This window comes from Danio rerio, chromosome 8 (assembly GCF_052040795.2).
Source record: "Danio rerio strain M-AB ecotype USA chromosome 8, GRCz13ab, whole genome shotgun sequence".
Taxonomy (NCBI): domain Eukaryota; kingdom Metazoa; phylum Chordata; class Actinopteri; order Cypriniformes; family Danionidae; genus Danio; species Danio rerio.
In genome coordinates, this window is record NC_141028.1 from 52,020,758 (window position 1) to 52,038,785 (window position 18,028).

The 18,028-nt window shown below is 36.2% G+C and overlaps 1 protein-coding gene across 6 annotated transcripts in view; it reads left to right on the plus strand.

Moving 5' to 3' along the window:
- Window positions 1–368: 368 nt before the first annotated feature.
- Window positions 369–18,028, plus strand: part of grk5l (G protein-coupled receptor kinase 5 like) — a 785,510-nt gene continuing 767,850 nt past the window's right edge. For all 6 annotated transcript variants that reach the window (XR_015498445.1, XR_015498446.1, XM_087265470.1 and 3 more), the window contains exon 1: window positions 369–846. Coding sequence is in view for 4 of the 6 variants with exons in the window: in XM_087265470.1 (XP_087121596.1) it covers window positions 795–846 (52 nt within the window). In the remaining 2 variants the exon portion in view is untranslated. The remainder of the gene's footprint in view (window positions 847–18,028) is intronic.

The window sequence follows — 18,028 nt, forward strand, 5'->3', positions numbered from 1 at the left end:
ATAATCATAATCACACATTCTCATAAGGTAACCCATGTCTATTGCATTTTATTATGCCAAATATTGAGGGAGAGCGGCTTGAATGCGATGCTATCAAATATCCTTTGACAGCCATGCATGCTTGTTCTTCAAGGCCCGTGCGTCACAGTTGCATTTGAACACGCCCCTTCCGAATGACAAGGAAACATAACCGTTAAAGATGAATCTCATTTTTTTACCGTTATATCTGTGCGGGTGCTCATCATTTTGCATAGATATTTTCCATTGGTAAGCCATTCTACTATGATAAGTGTGAAATGAGCCACGGCGTAAACCGTTTGGGAGCCAGCCAAAATTTACAACTGAAAGCAGAAACCCAGCCCTCCTTCGATTACACACAGAGAGAGGGAGCACGCTAATAGTGACAGCGGCACATATACAACTGCTCTCTGTGATCGACCGTACGCTGCTTGATCAGATTTCGGTCGTGCACCTCAAAGGATATACCTCGGCCTGCTTTTGGCATGTTCGTTTTAACCGGACTTGTTGCCAGTGGCTCAACAACGTTGTGTTCAATCAGGCAATGCCTTCCTTTTCCTTTCGCGTTTTGCGGAGCAAACTACAAGAGCCCCACGCATATGCCAGCGATCCGTCGTTTTATTTGTGTATAACGTTACGTGTGTTGATGGTTAAAAATGCATAGGTTTTGATTGACAGGATTTTACAAGGACGAACAAACGCGTTCTCGGCTGGAAGAAGCAAACAGGAGCTGTATCTATTCTTTGGATTTCACGGCAATATCACGGTGTTTTTTGATGGAGCTGGAGAATATTGTTGCAAACACGGTACTACTGAAGGCAAGAGAGGGTGAGTACATAAAGCAAATGTGATCGCGTTCTGTTTGTTAAATTTTGCAGCCTTCAAAACAGTGAAACCTCTGTCCGTGCACCTCTTTTGATGATGTATTTTGAAACGGATGCCGAATTTATTCAGCTTGACCTGTAACATTGATTTGAACACCTCCACCAATTCTTTCATCAGTAACCGACGTCATTACGCCAGCGTCACAATGCTGTAGCCCGTGTGACAGTTGGTTCGTGTTACGGGTTCCCACATCCGTTTTGTGTCCTGAAAAGCGAGCTCTGATTTATACATTTTCAGTGAAGTAACTGGAGTGTGTAAGGAAATGCTAATTTGAGCACGCCTTCACGCACTCTAATGTAAACGTAGGGAGCTGCCGGTGGCAATGTGATTGACGTTTGGCTTCCACACTCGAGTTCCACCACAATTCGAGTTATTCTATTAAAGTGTCACTAATAATTTAAATATATACGTAGCTCGAATAATAAGGCCACAGGAGCAAAAGAAGGAGAGCAATATTATTATCATACGATAACTGTTACACTGAAATAGCATGAGTCCTTTATAGCAAAAATGTCATGGAGAAGAGGCCGCTGCTACCATGTTGTTGTTAAAAATGTTTAAAAACATGTATATCTATTTTATATATAACATCTGAATGCTTTAAACCCTACGTCGTATGGAATGTTTACACAGTAACAGGCTATCCTAGACCCCAAAGACAAATGCAAAATATAAACATTTGTTATATTATAGCAACTACACCATATGTGTCTTGAACTATGGTTCATGGTTGACTATGACCTATGATCTGTACTTGACATTATGCATTATATTGAATGACAGTGCAGAAACAATGAATTGTGCAGCCTTTCTTTGAAAAATAAGGCTTAAAACATGGCTTTCTTATTTTGCTGTATAAAAGCCCACTGTTTTGTTAAAATTATGAATACATTTTTAAAAAAAATTTAATTGTATGAGCAAAAATTTAGTAGGTTATTTAGGGTTTTTTATTGCCATACGAAATAAAAATGTGCATTGTCATATGGTGGTAATTCCTGAGACATAAAACACTTGATGGGATGTACGCTTTATTCATTTTCAAATGACACATTTTTGAGTCATTAACTCATCCTGATGTCAAGGCTTCAGTGCTTTTAAATGCCCTAAGCTTTGCCGGTATATGGAGATGCATTTTGAACAAGGTTGTTGTAAATATCAGCATTTATTCTAATTAAATTTCTAAAAGACTTTATGGCATAGCAGTTTGCTAGACATTTTTCTTTAAATACTGATGTTTTAATCAGCGGTCACTGCTCAGGTATTGTATTGTTCTAATTTACAGTTTTCTGATCATCAAGAAGAGGGTACGCAAAGGTATTAAAAGTACAGAAAAGCAAGTCGAGGTAGACATGGCTGATTTGAAGGGCCAAAAAAGTTTTTTCTTTCTTCAAATATTAGTTGTTTTCATTCTTAACAGTTGTTGTTGTGATCATATCAGGCACAACTATGACCATAGTGGAAGTAACTTCTGGTTTTTGCAGATCCAATACACATCTATTTGTACAACTTTTGGTTTGTATTGCGAATAATCATGATTTTAAAAAAATTTTAATAACAGAAAATAATCGTCAAAGTAAGACGATACAGTGCAAAATTGAAAAACAAATCAAATAAATCTTTTACGGAGACTAAACTTTTGTTTCTTGCATACTGAGCTATGCTTTAAAAGAGCTTGCCAACTTTTCTTTAAAAACAAACAAAAAAATAAGCTTTTTACATGCTTATCTTGTCATCGCTTATTGTTATCATCATCAGACATTAAATGTAAATCAATGTGTTTAGTATTTCAAAATACATTTTACCAGGTCCTGTACATGTTCGCAGGCAACTACATTTTCACATGTGACTAAAAATTATTCATCAAATATAAAATAGCAAAATGAATTAACTGATGTGGGTGTAAGTTTGACATTTGACACATTTGATGGTGGTGACAACCTCAATTTGTAGGAATTTAACCACTGAATTACTGCAATAAAACAATCACAACAAACAGTGATTATGTTTTTGTTACAAAAGCCTTTTTAAGATTCAGATTTAAGAAAATCTGACATTGTTGACATCTGATAATGTTGACATTTTGAACATTTGTTTCACAAAACATATGGAGTTCATGCAGTAGCCGTTTAGTGTTTCCATTGAAGCTAGATGTTGAATGCAACCTGCTTCAGGGAAAAAAAATGATTAAAAAAAACTATTCAAATAATTTTCTTGTGGTGTTGACACATCAGTGTTGTGACATGATATTATGCTATCAGTACGGAAAATATTTTAAAACTGTAATACAGTTTGACAATGATTTGCTATGCAATGATGGAATGGTAAGGGGTTTTCAGTTTAGAGTGACCTTTGAAATGTTGCTTTTGAAAAAACTGTTTTTGTAAAAAAAAAAAAAAAAGTTTTTTTTTTACATTTGATAATTAAATAAAAAAAAAAATAAATCAATTGCATTCGAATGGCTTTGTGGATGCCTTGCTTTAGATCATGGGTCTGGAACTCAATTTCTGCAGGGCCGCAGCTCTGCACAGTTTTGCTCCAACCATAATCGAACACAGCTGATCCAACTAATCAAGTTGTTTAAAAGAGCCTCGAACACCTTGATTAGTTGCATCAGGTGTGTTTTATTAGGTTTGGAGCAAAACTGTGCAGAGCTGCAGCCCTCTAGGTATTGAGTTTGAGACCCTTGCTTTAAGGCTGACTCACACTGTAAGATTTTTTTATAATTCTGAACGATCGTAGCATGTCAGACTACACGAACATGGCTCCCATGTCACACTGTAAGAACTCAAATGTTATAAAGTCAGACTAAACGACAACGAAGACGTGCCAAACATGAAAGAAAACGCCCCTGGAGTTTGACGTCAACCACCCAGGACACTTTCACTATCCCATGATCTGAAATGATTCCTCACAGCAAATGTAAACAATCTGTAGTTTAAAAAGTTAAAACCAGAAAGTCAAAAAAAAGTTTTGACTTTTCCCGTGGGTCATTTAAATTGTCGCAAGGATTGCGTCATCAAATCTGGACCACCTATTGGTTCTTGGATTGACGCTCATCACAGCTGTTGTCACACTGCAGGAAAGTGTCTTAAAATCTTTTGACACTGCCAGAACTTCATTGGAGGAAAAATGTGATCGCAGCGGGTATTAAGCGGCTGTCTGTGAACATGTCGAACCAACGATTAAAGATCACAGATTTTAGCCCAGTATCTCAGATATCTTTTAGGATTTCCCAAATTTGTCTTGATGACAAAATCCTTGTTCAAATGTGTGAGCAGGGCTTTAGATGTACTGTACTGAGAAGATATTAAGTGGCAAGGATTTCTTTTAAAGAACCCTTATTATGAGCGCATTGATGTTAATACGAAACATCGCCAAATATGCAGTGCCTGATTTGGTAAAATTAGAATGTGCCTTTCCCTTCTAACACAATCGGAGTGTAGGGAATCATCGGATGGATCATGACAAGAAGATGACGATCAATGACAAATTGCCAGAGATGCGGCTGTGGGAAATAAACGGTTAAAGTTAATTTTCACAACAATATCACTGTATAGAGAAATTTCCATGTTTGTAAACATTTAGGATGCTCGCGTAGCAAGGTTGCGGAAAAAAAAACAAAAACGGGAGCGCTAGCATTAACAGCAAGGGAATGACATCCAATGCGGTACAGAGTTTGTTGTTGTCTTTTGCCGAGTTCAGACTACATGATTTTAGCCCTGATTTTGACTCGGCAACAAATGAGAAATTGCCGACAAATGCCTGAATACGCATCAAATCAGTGCTCGTGCAGGTGAGTGACAATCGAAAAGTATGAACTATCAAAGACACGATCTGAGAGAATCGCCAATGAGTCGCCGATGCCTGTGAGATATTTGGTGTGCTAAATATCTGGAGCTGTTGGCGATTCAAATTATGTCATGTGAAATGACTTTTGACTGAAAATAACATTGGCGATTGCCTACAGCCAATGAGAGAGCAGCATCCACTTGTGTGTCTGTGTGTGTGTCTGTGTGACTGTGTCTGTCTGCAGGCAAGCGGGAGGTTGAGGGAGAAATCCTTGCTGAAATCTCAGGGCTGAGCAGGGCTTTAGATGTACTGTACTGAGAAGACATTAAGTGCCATGGATTTCTTTTAAAGAACCCTTATTATGAGTTTTTGCAAATGACCTACCATGCAGTGTGTAACAGCCCTTAGTGAATGGAAACATCCAGCTGAGGTTTAAATCTGAAAGTGCACCGTGTTTGAAACTATTGATTCTATTGAGTCGACTCGGAGTCAAATGAATGATTCGTCCTTTGTTCGGATCTTTTGCCTACGTGCATTGATGTTGATGATATGAAACATCGTCAAATATGCAGTGCCGAATCTGATAAAATTAGAAAGCGCCTTTCCCTTCTAACACAATTAGAGTGTAGGGGGTCATGGGATTGATCATGACAAGAAGATGATGATCACTGACAAATTGCAAGAGATGCGGCTGTGGGAAATGAAGGGTTAAACATAATTTTCACACCAACAAAACCACTGTATAGCCAACTGTGTGTTGTTTGTTGCTGTAATTTTTTCTGATGATTGATACAAAAACCTATGCAATGCGTAATTAACCGGCCGTTCGTTCAAAGACTACTAATGTTCTCAGTAACGCTTACATAGTTTATATGGACTAGTTTCTTCTTCCTCCAGATCCTGCACGTTTCTCCCCACTTACATGTTGTGTAGGAAGATTTTAATGGTTGCCTCGTTTTCTGTAGTCTGCAAAATATGGATTTAATTGTGTGTTGTAGCTTGTAATCTCTCAATGTGGCTTGTCTTCACTTATCCATTATAAAACTCCATGTTGAAAACGCGACATCTGCTTCTTCCGTTACCAATTTAAATGTGTTTTGTTCTCGCAATCGCATCAGCTGTTCCTTACACGCACGGCACGGCCAATTTTCAGAACAATTAAACTTTTTCCACTCTGTGGATTGGGGTTGTGGTTAAGAATAGAGCGATATTTTGGTGTTTAACTGCATTGCTTTAATGCATTCTGTACATTGGGCTCACACATATACTTTGAACTATTTCATAACCGATGGTGATAAAGATACCAGTCATGATCAACAGATTGGAAACCACTTTAAGTGTAATCAATTAATTCAAGTTTATTTGTATAGTGCTTTTCACAGTAGTTATTGTTTTAAAGCAGCTTTAAAAACAGTTCACATTATTCCATTACAATCAAAATCAGAAAAGTTAGGATTATTAGTTACCATAGCTTTATTAGTTTCTAATAACTTTTACAGTTATTGATATATATATATATATATATATATATATATATATATATATATATATATATATATATATATATATATATATATATATATATAGATAGATAGATAGATAGATAGATAGATAGATAGATAGATAGATACATAAAGATATATAAAGATATAGATAGATATGTTATTATATAACTATATACACTATATATAGTTGTATAATATAGTTAACCTGCAGTTACATAGTTTATGTGATGCCTATGTGTACATGTTCAGTGAAGCGTATTTGTGTATTAAATGTGTGCGTTGTCCTTGAAGTCTTCATAGGGTTGGCATCATCTCTTCACAAGTTTTGGATCTTATCAAGTGGTGCTGCACACCTCTAAAGCAGGGGCCTCAAACTCAATTTACCTGGGGGCCGCTGGAGGCAGAGCCTGGGTGAGCCTGAGCCGCATCAGGTTTTTCACAAGAAATTAATTATATTATTAATTATTCATTTTTAACTTGTTTATTTTTTTTATCTTATTTTGTGTTTAAAAAATAAAAATAAAGAGATTTGAGAAGATTGGAGTTTTTACACTAAATAAGATGGAAAAACAAACCAATTTAAAATGAATAAAAAAATAAATCAATGAGTAATAAATAGTAGTAATAATAATAATAATAATGAAAATAATTTGATTTACTGTGTTCCGTTGGGCTGTTACAGAAAAAGAAGCAACACTGTGTTGTTGACATTTGTTTTGACTACTTTTACATCATATAGAAATGTATATAATGTTTATTGTGTGAGACAATGCAAATACAATGCAGGTAGTGCGATGCAAATAACCCACAAATAATGGGTGTGACCCTATAATTGGTTCGGGTTATCAACGACTCTTATTGCCGATGGACAGGTGTCGATATGTGACTGCAGAAAGGCGGCACTGAGTTCCTTACTTTTCTTTTATCTCGTCATGTACACATTACTTTGATTTCCTTTGTCAGAGAGAGAGAGAGAGAGACCTCACATTAACTCTCTAAGTGCCATTTCAGTTCACTTCTAAGCGAAAAACAGTTAAATCACTCACTCTATCTAATCTTCAAGAAGAGCCCACAGTAGCTCTTCTGTCATATTCAATTCAGCTTTATTTGTATAGTGATTTTACATTGTAGATTGTGTCAAAGCAGCTTCACATAAATGGTCATAGTAACTGGATCAGGGTAGTTCAGTTTTCAGTGTTTAAGTTCAGTTCAGTTTAGCTCAGTTCAGTGTTGTTTGAAATCATTACTGAGAGTCCAAACACTGAAGAGCAAATTCATCAATGCGTAGCTTTACAGATCCTGAACCATGCAAGGCAGTGGCGACAGCGGAGAGGGAAAAAAAACTTCACGAATGCAAGAGTGAAGAAAAAAATCCTTGAGAGAACCAGACTCAGTTCGGCACGACCATTTTAATTTCTCCGCTGGCCAAAAGTCTTGTGCAGAGCTGCAGACTCAGCGGTGAAGGCTGGAAGCTGGCCTCAGCGAAGACTCGTCTGTCCCTGGAGCGTCACTGGAATCAGACTCATGTTCTCCACTCCCCCATGACCAACAGTGCAGCAGCAACTCAGGATAAGGCCTGGTCTCGGATATAGACAGCTTGGGATCATCTCGTCGCTGGTCTTGGATCCAATCAGTGACTCAGCATAATCTGAGGACCTCGGGATGAGTATCCCCAGGTGAAAATAGAGAATAAAGAGAATAATTAGCGTAGCTGCTGTTCATAGTGTATATAAACAAAATGTAGAAACTTGTGTGGAAACCCGCTAAGTGATGCATTGAGTTTATGCTTTACTAAACAGATAGGTCTTTAATCTATGTTTGAACTGAGAGAGTGTGTCTGAGCCTCGGACATTATCAGGAAGGCTATTCCAGAGTTTAGGAGCCATAAAGAAGAAGGCTCAACCTCCTTTACTCGACTTTGCTATTCTAGGTACTACCAAAAGCCCTGAGTTTTGAGATCTTAAAGAGCGAGCTGGATTTTAGCGAAACAGAAGGTTGGTTAGATAAACAGGAGCTAGAATATTTAGAGCTTTATAGCTGAGAAGTAATATTTTAAATTCAATACGAAACTTAACAGGCAGCCAGTGTAAGGAGGATAAAATTAAGGTGATATGATCATATTTTCTAGACCTGGTAAGAACTCTGGCTGCTGAATTTTGTACTAATTGAAGTTTGTTAATAGAGGATGCTGGGCAGCCAGCAAATAGAGCATTACAGTAATCCAGCCTAGAAGTCATAAAAGCATGGACTAGCTTTTCTCCATCAGAGAGATGTTCTGTGGCTGACTTGACTCGTGTTGCTTTTGTCTCTGCTATCCTAATACAGGGAGGCAGTTTCAGCTTCTCAAGATCTAGTTTGATCAGACTCATTATCAGATTTACTTGTGGTTTAAAAAAAAAAGTAAAATAAGCTTGATTAGCTCTTTGCTATTTTGAAAATACAGATATTATTTAGGCAGGCCACTATGCTATGACTTATTTTCACTGCGCGCAAAACAATAACCACCAACCAATGAGCGTGATTGTAAGAAAGATGATTGGGTGAAAATATTGTTAACTTGCACATGGTGACTACCGTCATGTGAGCGCACACACACACGTGCAGGTATTCACTGCAAATGTCCACGTGTGCCCAATAGAAACGAGTCAGCCACCCAGGCTCGGGTGGAAAACACTACATGGCGACGCTGCTGTAACTTTCACAAATGTTTCTCTGCCTGCGTCAAGTCCAGCCAATGTCCCGCCCCGAGAACCATATAACGTACCTTGATTGGTGGGTTCATTCAGCTCCGCACACAACACAACACGCACAAAAATTTCATATCAAACTTGCGAGCTGCACTAACATTAAACTTTCAAATTAAGGCAGGGACCACAAACTATTGTCCCCCGAGCCACCTTTGGCCCGTGGACCGCGAGTTTGAGACCCCTGCTCTAGTCGCCGATGGGCATCTTTTGAACAAGAGATATTAATGTCAATGTAAAAATGAAGTGCTATATAATCAAACACAGAAACTAACATATAAAACACAGAAACATTTCTAACAAAATGCCAGGCATAACAAGACAAGAAGAGTGTGTCCTATGGGTGATTTGTCAAGCCCAGTACCCTGCACGGAGCACACCCATGCATCATAAAAGTTATGTGATGCATTGTGTATATACTGTACTAAAAGACTAGTATTGAACTGAGAGAGTGTTTGAGCCTCAGCCATTATCAGGAAGGCTATTCCAGAGATTAGGAGCCATATATGAGAGCGCTTGACTTCCTTTAGTGGACTTTGCTATTCTGGGTACTACCAGAACTCCTGAGTTTTGAGATCTTAAAGAGCATGTTGATTTGAAACGAGACAGAAGGTTAGATAAACAGGAGCTAGACTTTTTTAAGCTTTATAGGTAATAAGCAATATTTTATGATCAAAATGGGTAACACTGTATTTTAATGGTCCATTTGAATATCAGTAGACTGTCTGCTTAATATCTGTTGACATTGCTCCTTCAACAGACATTTAAATGACTATAAGAAACTTTGTAAGTACATGTCAACTTACACTAACATAACCCTAAACCCAACCTAACAGTCAACTTATAATCTAATGAGAATTAGTTGCAATGTAAATTAAATTCAACAAACGGATCATCAAAATAAAGTGTGACCTCAAAATGTAATAAATAATGCAGAAATGATATCCAGATTAAAAAACAAAAACAAATGATACATAAACAGTAACATGACTTTATTATTAATGCATCACAACAGATTATTTGAGGTGAAACAATTTACATAAATTAATAATCTGTCCATGTGCGGTTCTAGGATTTCATTCTCAGTCGTTGCTGTTGCTGATGATAATGTTACATCTTGTAAACAAAAATACTTATAAAATCTTTTATAATCTAATATTTTTAAATCATTATTCAGTGGCACATTTTGAAGGTCATATGTCGTCATATATTGGCCTGAAAATGTAAATGCTACAAATTTATTTAGGATCCTCAAGTCACTTTTAAACAGTGATCTTAATATTTACCATAAGTATACATAAAAAGCTCTTAGGGGTTAAAGCTTTGAAAGCTATGTTGAGATCATCAAAGAATTATTAAAAATATGCATTTCATGACCATTTAGCAAAATTAAGATCATCTTGGGGTTTTAATGGAGATCCTGAACTTTTGAGAATAATTTGTATACGCTTGAATGCCGTCTAAACAATTAAATGAAGGGACAGGAAACACTATTAATAACTTAAGGCATGCATGTTGGTGGATTGTCTATACACCATCATTGTTTACAGCAGAACATTTGACACCTTTGATTTTTCTCTAAATAAACAACTTAAATAATTATTTTTCTTTAGTTCAAACCAGACCTTATTATTTAAAAAATGAAAATGTCCCTGGCATTTTAATGGGATGTGCCAGCTTTTAGCACATACACTTGAAGTGGATTGAGGAAAGTACAACTTTTAGATACTGCTCCACTGACAGGCGCTGAGCGAGAACTGAGCGGGGTGTACAGGCCGACTCTTGAATGCTCTCCAATTGGGCCTAAATTATTATTTTTTTACTTTGTTGTATGAAGCACATCAGTTCACTAATGTGTTGTTAAAACTTTACTTTTGCTTGCAAGAGATGCTGGTTATTTTCTACTTTTGACAATGAAATATTCAATTATTTTCTTTGCAAAAAGTTATTTTCAATTTCTTTTAAATGAAACTTTAATATTACAACTGAAATGTGATCTTAATTATAAGATGACTTCAATTTCAAGCAATTTGTGCTTTGATTACAGTTTGAACTATACATCAAATTCATCAAAAATCAGAACTAAACCATGCTTTCTTTAGAAAAATAATTTTAATAGTGGAGTATAATTACTGAACAAATTAGATTAGATTAGATTAGATTCAACTTTATTGTCATTACACATATACAAGTAAAATGCAAAAAAGTGCAGTCTACCTCTATCCAGCAGTGCAATAGCAGCAAGTGCAGGAAACAGATAACATAATGATAACATAATGAACACTGAGTGGAAAAAATAATAAGTAAATAAGTAATTGCACTGCCTAAGCAATAATCAAAATTAAGGTAAACTGTTTAATTAATTGAGGTTTTGCTTTTAGGTCATATCGTCCAGCCCTACTCAAAAAGCAACCATCTTTACCCAAAAGAGAATGCTTTCACTAAAAACAGCTTGCAGTGTTGTGAAGAAAACCTACAGCTATGTGTGCATAAGCAAAAAGTTGTTTTTACTTTAAATTGTATTTTTTTTTCTTCACAATGCGTAAAGGATATTGTTCTAACTAAAATCTGTAGATTATATAAAAGGCCTATTTATTTGCCCATCAAAGCATTTTGTGCAGCTGAAAATGCCAGCTCTCTTCATGCCTGGAATATAAGCATTAGTGTTAACTGATTTCACTCATAATGTCCCTGTCTGAAAAAGCTAGCACTCTGTAGAGACATGTACATTTCTCTCAATATTTTCCCCTCTGTTTGTTGTGCTTGATGTAGTGACACTTGCCCGCTGAGGTACTTGCCCCACTCCTCCTCCACTCTGATTGGTTGGCTGACTGGCCTAAAATGACATTTATGAGTTCTGACCTTAACTCAAAGTTCAACATTCTTCAGTTCCCTGCACCGGGAGCGCTGTGATGTAGATGCTCATCATGCTGCTGTAATTTTAAAAAATGCATCACCTCTATTGACGACAGTGAGAGCAGCAACAACAAAAAGTGCTTACCTTTGAGAAAAAGCACCTAAGTGGTCACACATCCTTACATGCATTAAATGCTTATGATAGGGTTGGGCAATATGACAAAAATGCAATCTCGATAATTATTTTCTATGTTGAACAATAACAATATATATTTCAAAATAATTTGTTAATGCTTCACTATTTAAAAGAGTACCCCAACAATGACTGAAGCCACAAGAACTAGAGGGTCTATTAAATGCCATAATATATATTCGGCCAATACATTTTTGGTGGCCTAAAATTTGGTACATCTCTAATATCAACACTCTTCTAGATTCCCATTGTTGCACATTTCTGCTGTGTGAATAGCTCTTAGATTAATATAGAGTAAAAAAGTCCAGTGCTTATCATTGTTATTTACATTGTTTATTGCAAATCGATAAAATATTGTTTATTAGTTCTAGCTTATGGTATTTAGGTATTAGCCCACTTCCCGCCATCTCACATGGACAAAAATGAAATATATGTATTTTGCATGTTCATGAGCTGAATGTAGATGATATGCATATTAATTTCAGATAATCTGATAATGCTGACACCAATGTTCAGTTTATTTTCTCCAAGCATTTATTGTGGAAAGTTTTTTTTTATTATATATAATATTATATATATATATATATAAATGCTCTCTGCTTTTCTCTTGTATCTGCTTTACAGATATTGGGCAAAAGTCAAATGCCCCTCAAAATAAATGGGCAATTATAAAAAGTTTTGAGCACCGCTGGTAATAGTCTCTGTGTCGCTTATAAAATTGTGACTTTAGACTGTCGCACTGATGACATAACTAGGTTTTCCTTTTGCACAGATTGGAATAGTTTAGTTTTGTGTGGCAGAGACACTGACTGGGCTGGGGGGCTTTACAGTTTATTAATTGTTGCAATATAAGCTTGGTTAATAATGAAATTGGTCAACTGCTGCATCCATATTAAGTTTAAAGTTTAAATTAAAAACATTTAGCATTATCAGCAACAATAGTGAAGATAATTTTTTTACAGTGTTGAATATTTTACAATTAATTTTCTTTCCCGCTAGCTATTTTATTTTTATCAAAATTACAGGTTCTAAGCTATGTTTTGTAAAACCAAAAGTTTTTTGCATTGCTGTTTTTGTAATAAATGGAAAGCAAATAATATTGGTTTTCTCTCTTTGGCTGTTTTAAAAAATGGTTCGATCCTTCACTCAAACTGTAGTGTAATTCGAATTATGAGATTTGAGATCTGTTACATTATGGCACAGCCATCCTGTTAAATTCACATTGGGGTCAGCTTGGGATGAACTTTGGACTTTAAAAATGTTGTTTCATTTTTAGAATGCTAACACTTAAAGGCATAGATATATACATTAGTTGTCGCTATCCGTGTTGTTGTCTATTGGAAGGAATGCGTCAATAGAGCTGCCATTTTGGAACAGGGTAGCGCTCCTTTGAAATGAATGCGGGACCAAGGTATAGTGAAGGACTGTGGCCATCCAAAACCAGAGATATACACATATACACATATATCTATGATTGGGAGTTTTCCTGGATGTTAGTATGCATTTTTTTAATTACGAAAATTATAATTTTACATCGGGTGAGGCAGTGGCACAGTAGGTAGTGCTGTCGCCTCACAGCAAGAAGGTCGCTGGGTCGCTGGTTCGAGCCTAGGCTCAGTTGGTGTTTCTGTGTGGAGTTTGCATGTTCTCCCTGCGTTTGCGTGGGTTTCCTCTGGGTGCTCCGGTTTCCCCCACAGTCCAAAGACATGCAGTACAGGTGAATTGGGTAGGCTAAATTGTCCGTAGTGTATGAGTGTGTGGATGTTTCCCAGAGATGGGTTGCGGCTGGAAGGGCATCCGCTGCATAAAAACTTGCTGGATGATTTGGCGGTTCATTCCGCTGTGGCGACCCCGGATTAATAAAGGGACTAAGCCGACAAGAAAATGAATGAATAGGGTTAAAAGTAGGGCAGTGTGATATGGTCAAAAGAAACCTATCATGATTTTCTTGAACAATATTGTGATTTCGATTATAATCACGACACCTACAGACATTTTACAGTAGGAATCTGAACTTCCAAAGGAAAACAATTACATCTTTATTAAAGACCTGTAACATGTCACATTACATACATATATATAATAAAACAAATAGGACTTTCTCAAGAAGAAAAAAATATTACAAAGGGGGCTAATGATTCTGATTTGAACTGTATAATATGTATGCATAAATGTATGTATGTATGTATGTATAAATAAATAAATAAATATATATATATATATATATATATATATATATATATATATATATATATATATATATATATATATATATATATATATATGCATGTATGTTTATGTGTGTATTAGTAGTTACATGTACTTTTCTACATGTTCACATTCATATATCCTAGACCTCTTTGTGACGCTGCCGTAAAATAAGCTGTTCACAAATTGTGCCCTTTCTACGCACAAGTTTCCGATGCACCTAGTTAAGAACTGACTGATCAGCTTTATACTTTGTATGGAATATGCACAATTCAGTAGGCTAATTATGTAGACAAACAAAGAACACCCTGTGCTTTTTAATTTTTTCAATAAATAATCCATGTATCAGAGCTGAAATAATGTTTTGTTAGATTGTCATCCTCTAGGAAAATGGTTGATGGTTGCCTTGCAATGATAAAGAAGTGTGAATGCTAATCGGGTTAAAAATGCTAAAGCGAAACGGCATGCCTCAAGCTTTTCACACGCGTTTAGATGTGATATGACGGGTCTGAGAAATTATCTGGTTTTGCGATACACACCACAGATGTTGACTTTTTGGTCACCAGTTTGATTTCTTGTTCTCTTGCGCATTGAAAAAAAATATTCAGAGATGATTCCTTGGATTTACTAAATTATTTTTTATGTTAAGTGGTTGTAAACAATTTATTTGTGTTGAATTTAAACAAAACAAATTAAGTTAAACATTATTAAACTTAATTTGTTTGTTTAGATTCAACACAAATAAATTGTTTGTAACAGTTCTGCATGCAACACGCTTTCAGTGCTATTTAGGTGTACTGCATTATGATTGGTTCAAATTCCTTATTGTAGTAGAAATATCAGTCGAGACTGGAGCGTACAAAAAAAATTGTGCAGTTAGGTGATTTAGATTTTGTGCATGTACAAATCACGATTTTGATATGAATTCAATTAACAGCCCTAGTTAAATAGATCCTATTATATAGTGGTACAATGACATGGTATTGACTATTCACCACAGCTCACTAACATTGTTGTGATAATGTGTACCTGTTGGGAAATGATACATGAAAATACAGGAAATTGAATGTAATGTTGCTTGTTAGGACAATGCAAGTATGTCTGTATGTTTGGAGAGTGTTTTGATGTTATGCGGTTCATTATAATTCATTCCTTTTTCAGTGATATTGTGATTCCTAATATGTACCATGTTCTGTGATCAGACCAGGTTTTTGTTGTTTTGGCTAACTAAAGTCAGTTACAATGTTTAAAGTTCTAACTTTTGATTTAATTATTTAATACTGCTTGTAGTGAGGCTTTAATTCTGGGTTTTATGTCTGGGTTTAAGGTAAGCTAACTGGCTGGTTTGGCTAAACTTTGGAGTTTAGCTAACTCTTTCTTGAGCTCCTTGGTTTCCGCTGAACGAAAGGCCACACTTGTTTCTTTTTGTTTCACAGCGGAGACCCACATTCTTTGAGAGAATAGATTACAGCACTCAGTTTAGAAGACCCAAGATTGCTCTTTTTTTATGAGTGACTTTTACTCGTATAAAATGGTTCGACAACAAAACAGAAATGCCTGGTTTTAGACCCCAATAATTTATTAATGTGGTGTAGGGCCTGCTTTGTGGCCAATTCAGCATCAAATCGCCTTGGGAATGAAGGATAAAGGTCCTGCACAGGGGCCAGAGAAATTTTGAGTCATTCTTCTTGCAGAAGAATGGCCAGGCCACTACGTGATGCAGGTGGAGAAAAATGTTTGCTGACTCACTTCTCCAAAACACCACAAAGTGGCTTAATAGATATATTGACTGTCCAGGCCATGGGAGATGTTTAACTTCACTTTCTTGGTTATCAAACCTGTCACCAGTCTTGCTGTGTGTATTGGTGCAGTATCATTCTGATACATGACGATGACACCATCTTCAGGATACAATGTTTGAACCACTGGTTGCACATGGTCCTCCAGAAAGAGCACTCTGCTCTTACTGGTTGAATGTGCAGTCAATGAAGATTAGCCACCAGGCTGGTCAAATTTAGCCCTGAAACCTCCAACACTAAAATGAGCGGTGTTTCGGTTTCATTGTCCAACTTCTGTAACACCCTTAAAAAGGTTAAGAGAGGAAGATACTTTGGTTAAACAGAGGTATGCTGTGACTAAAGGCCCGCTCAAATAACACAATTTTTATAGTTGGTTACGAAAGTCACTATGTTAGATTATGCAATTTTGTCTTGACTTGTCGTGGGTAACATGTGCCAGACTACATGTTGATTCACAAAAAGTCATCACATGATGTCTACAATGGGCTTGCTATTGTTAACAACATTACTTATCTCAATTTATTGTTTAATGTTATTTCAATTTCAATAAAAAGTGATGCTTGCTATCAACTATAGGCTACATTAAGGGCATCCGTTACGACATTTACAGTATAGGATCTGTTGTTGTGAAACAAGTTTTCCTTATATTATTACAATATTCCCTTTGAAATAACCTATAATACCTGTAATCTGTAATGGAAATGAATACACTTACTTGAGGGAAGATGATACACAGACATAAGGAAAATGTCTTTTTTTCTGTTGTCATCAACTGAGATGAATTCATATCCAACAAAAACCCTGGCCTGATCACAGTCCAGAACCCATATTCAGTATCTCAGTATCATTGATGAACAATTTATAATGAACCACAGAACCTCAAAACACCCACAAAACGCATACATTGTGAAAACAAGTAACATTAAATATAATTACCTGTATTCTTATGTATTATTTTTTCCTAACAGACACATGACCACAACGACATCAGTGAGCTGTGGTGAATATTCAGTCGGTTTTACATGACCACGTCCTAAAAGGTACAACTTTTGAAAAGGCCCTTTTTAGGGTATCTGTAACTCACAATATTTGACCAACAGACACCAAAATTCAAAAATTGGCCATAGTGAAGCTATGAAAAATGGCAAGATAGGAAGCAGTAAGTGTGTAACAACCTCCGCATACATTCAGTCCAAATTTCAGGAGTCAGTGGAAGAAAAAAAAAAGTAAATTCTCTAAAATCTTCTTTTTTTGGGCGACATGGTGGCTCAGGGGTTAGCACTGTCACCTCACAGGAAGAAGGTCGTAGTTTCGAGTCCCGACTAGGCCAGTTGGCATTTCTGTGTAGAGTTTGCATGTTCTCCCTGTGTTCGTGTGGGTTTTCTCCTGGTGTAACGTTTTCTCCCACAGTCCAAAGACATGTACTATAGGTAAATGATTTTTTGTTTGTCAATCAGAGAGTGTATGGGTGTTTCCAAGTGATGGGTTGCGGTTTTTGTATAACGATGGTTTGTTCTGTAGATTATCGAAAAATCTTAAAAGGGGTTCATAATTTTGCTAATTCTTAGCTTGCTAATACATAGCTGTTGGCTTATGCATTATAGGCTTTACATTATAGAGAGAAATAACAGATGAACCAAGATTGCTGTTCTGTCAATTTTCGGATAAACAGCTCTTGTTAATAGTTAAAATGCTTTCACTTTCATATTTGTAATGAAACGCACATTTAGCATTGAATCCCTACATCCCGTCCTCAACGTTACTTATAATTCTTTCTTCATGTAGCTGTATATACGCCTATTACATATCCATAACACACTGTGATATAGCCTGGTTCGGATCGTATTGCTATTTTAAATCTTTTACTAATACTTGTGTGTATTTACATGTCTTAAACATAATATATGCACTATGCAGTTAAAATGCATAATTGTGATAATATAACAAGTCTTTCTCTGGCTCAGCACCAACCAACGCATCAAAGCTTAATTTGAATTTAGAGACTTGCAGGCTAAGGGAACAGCATAGGAG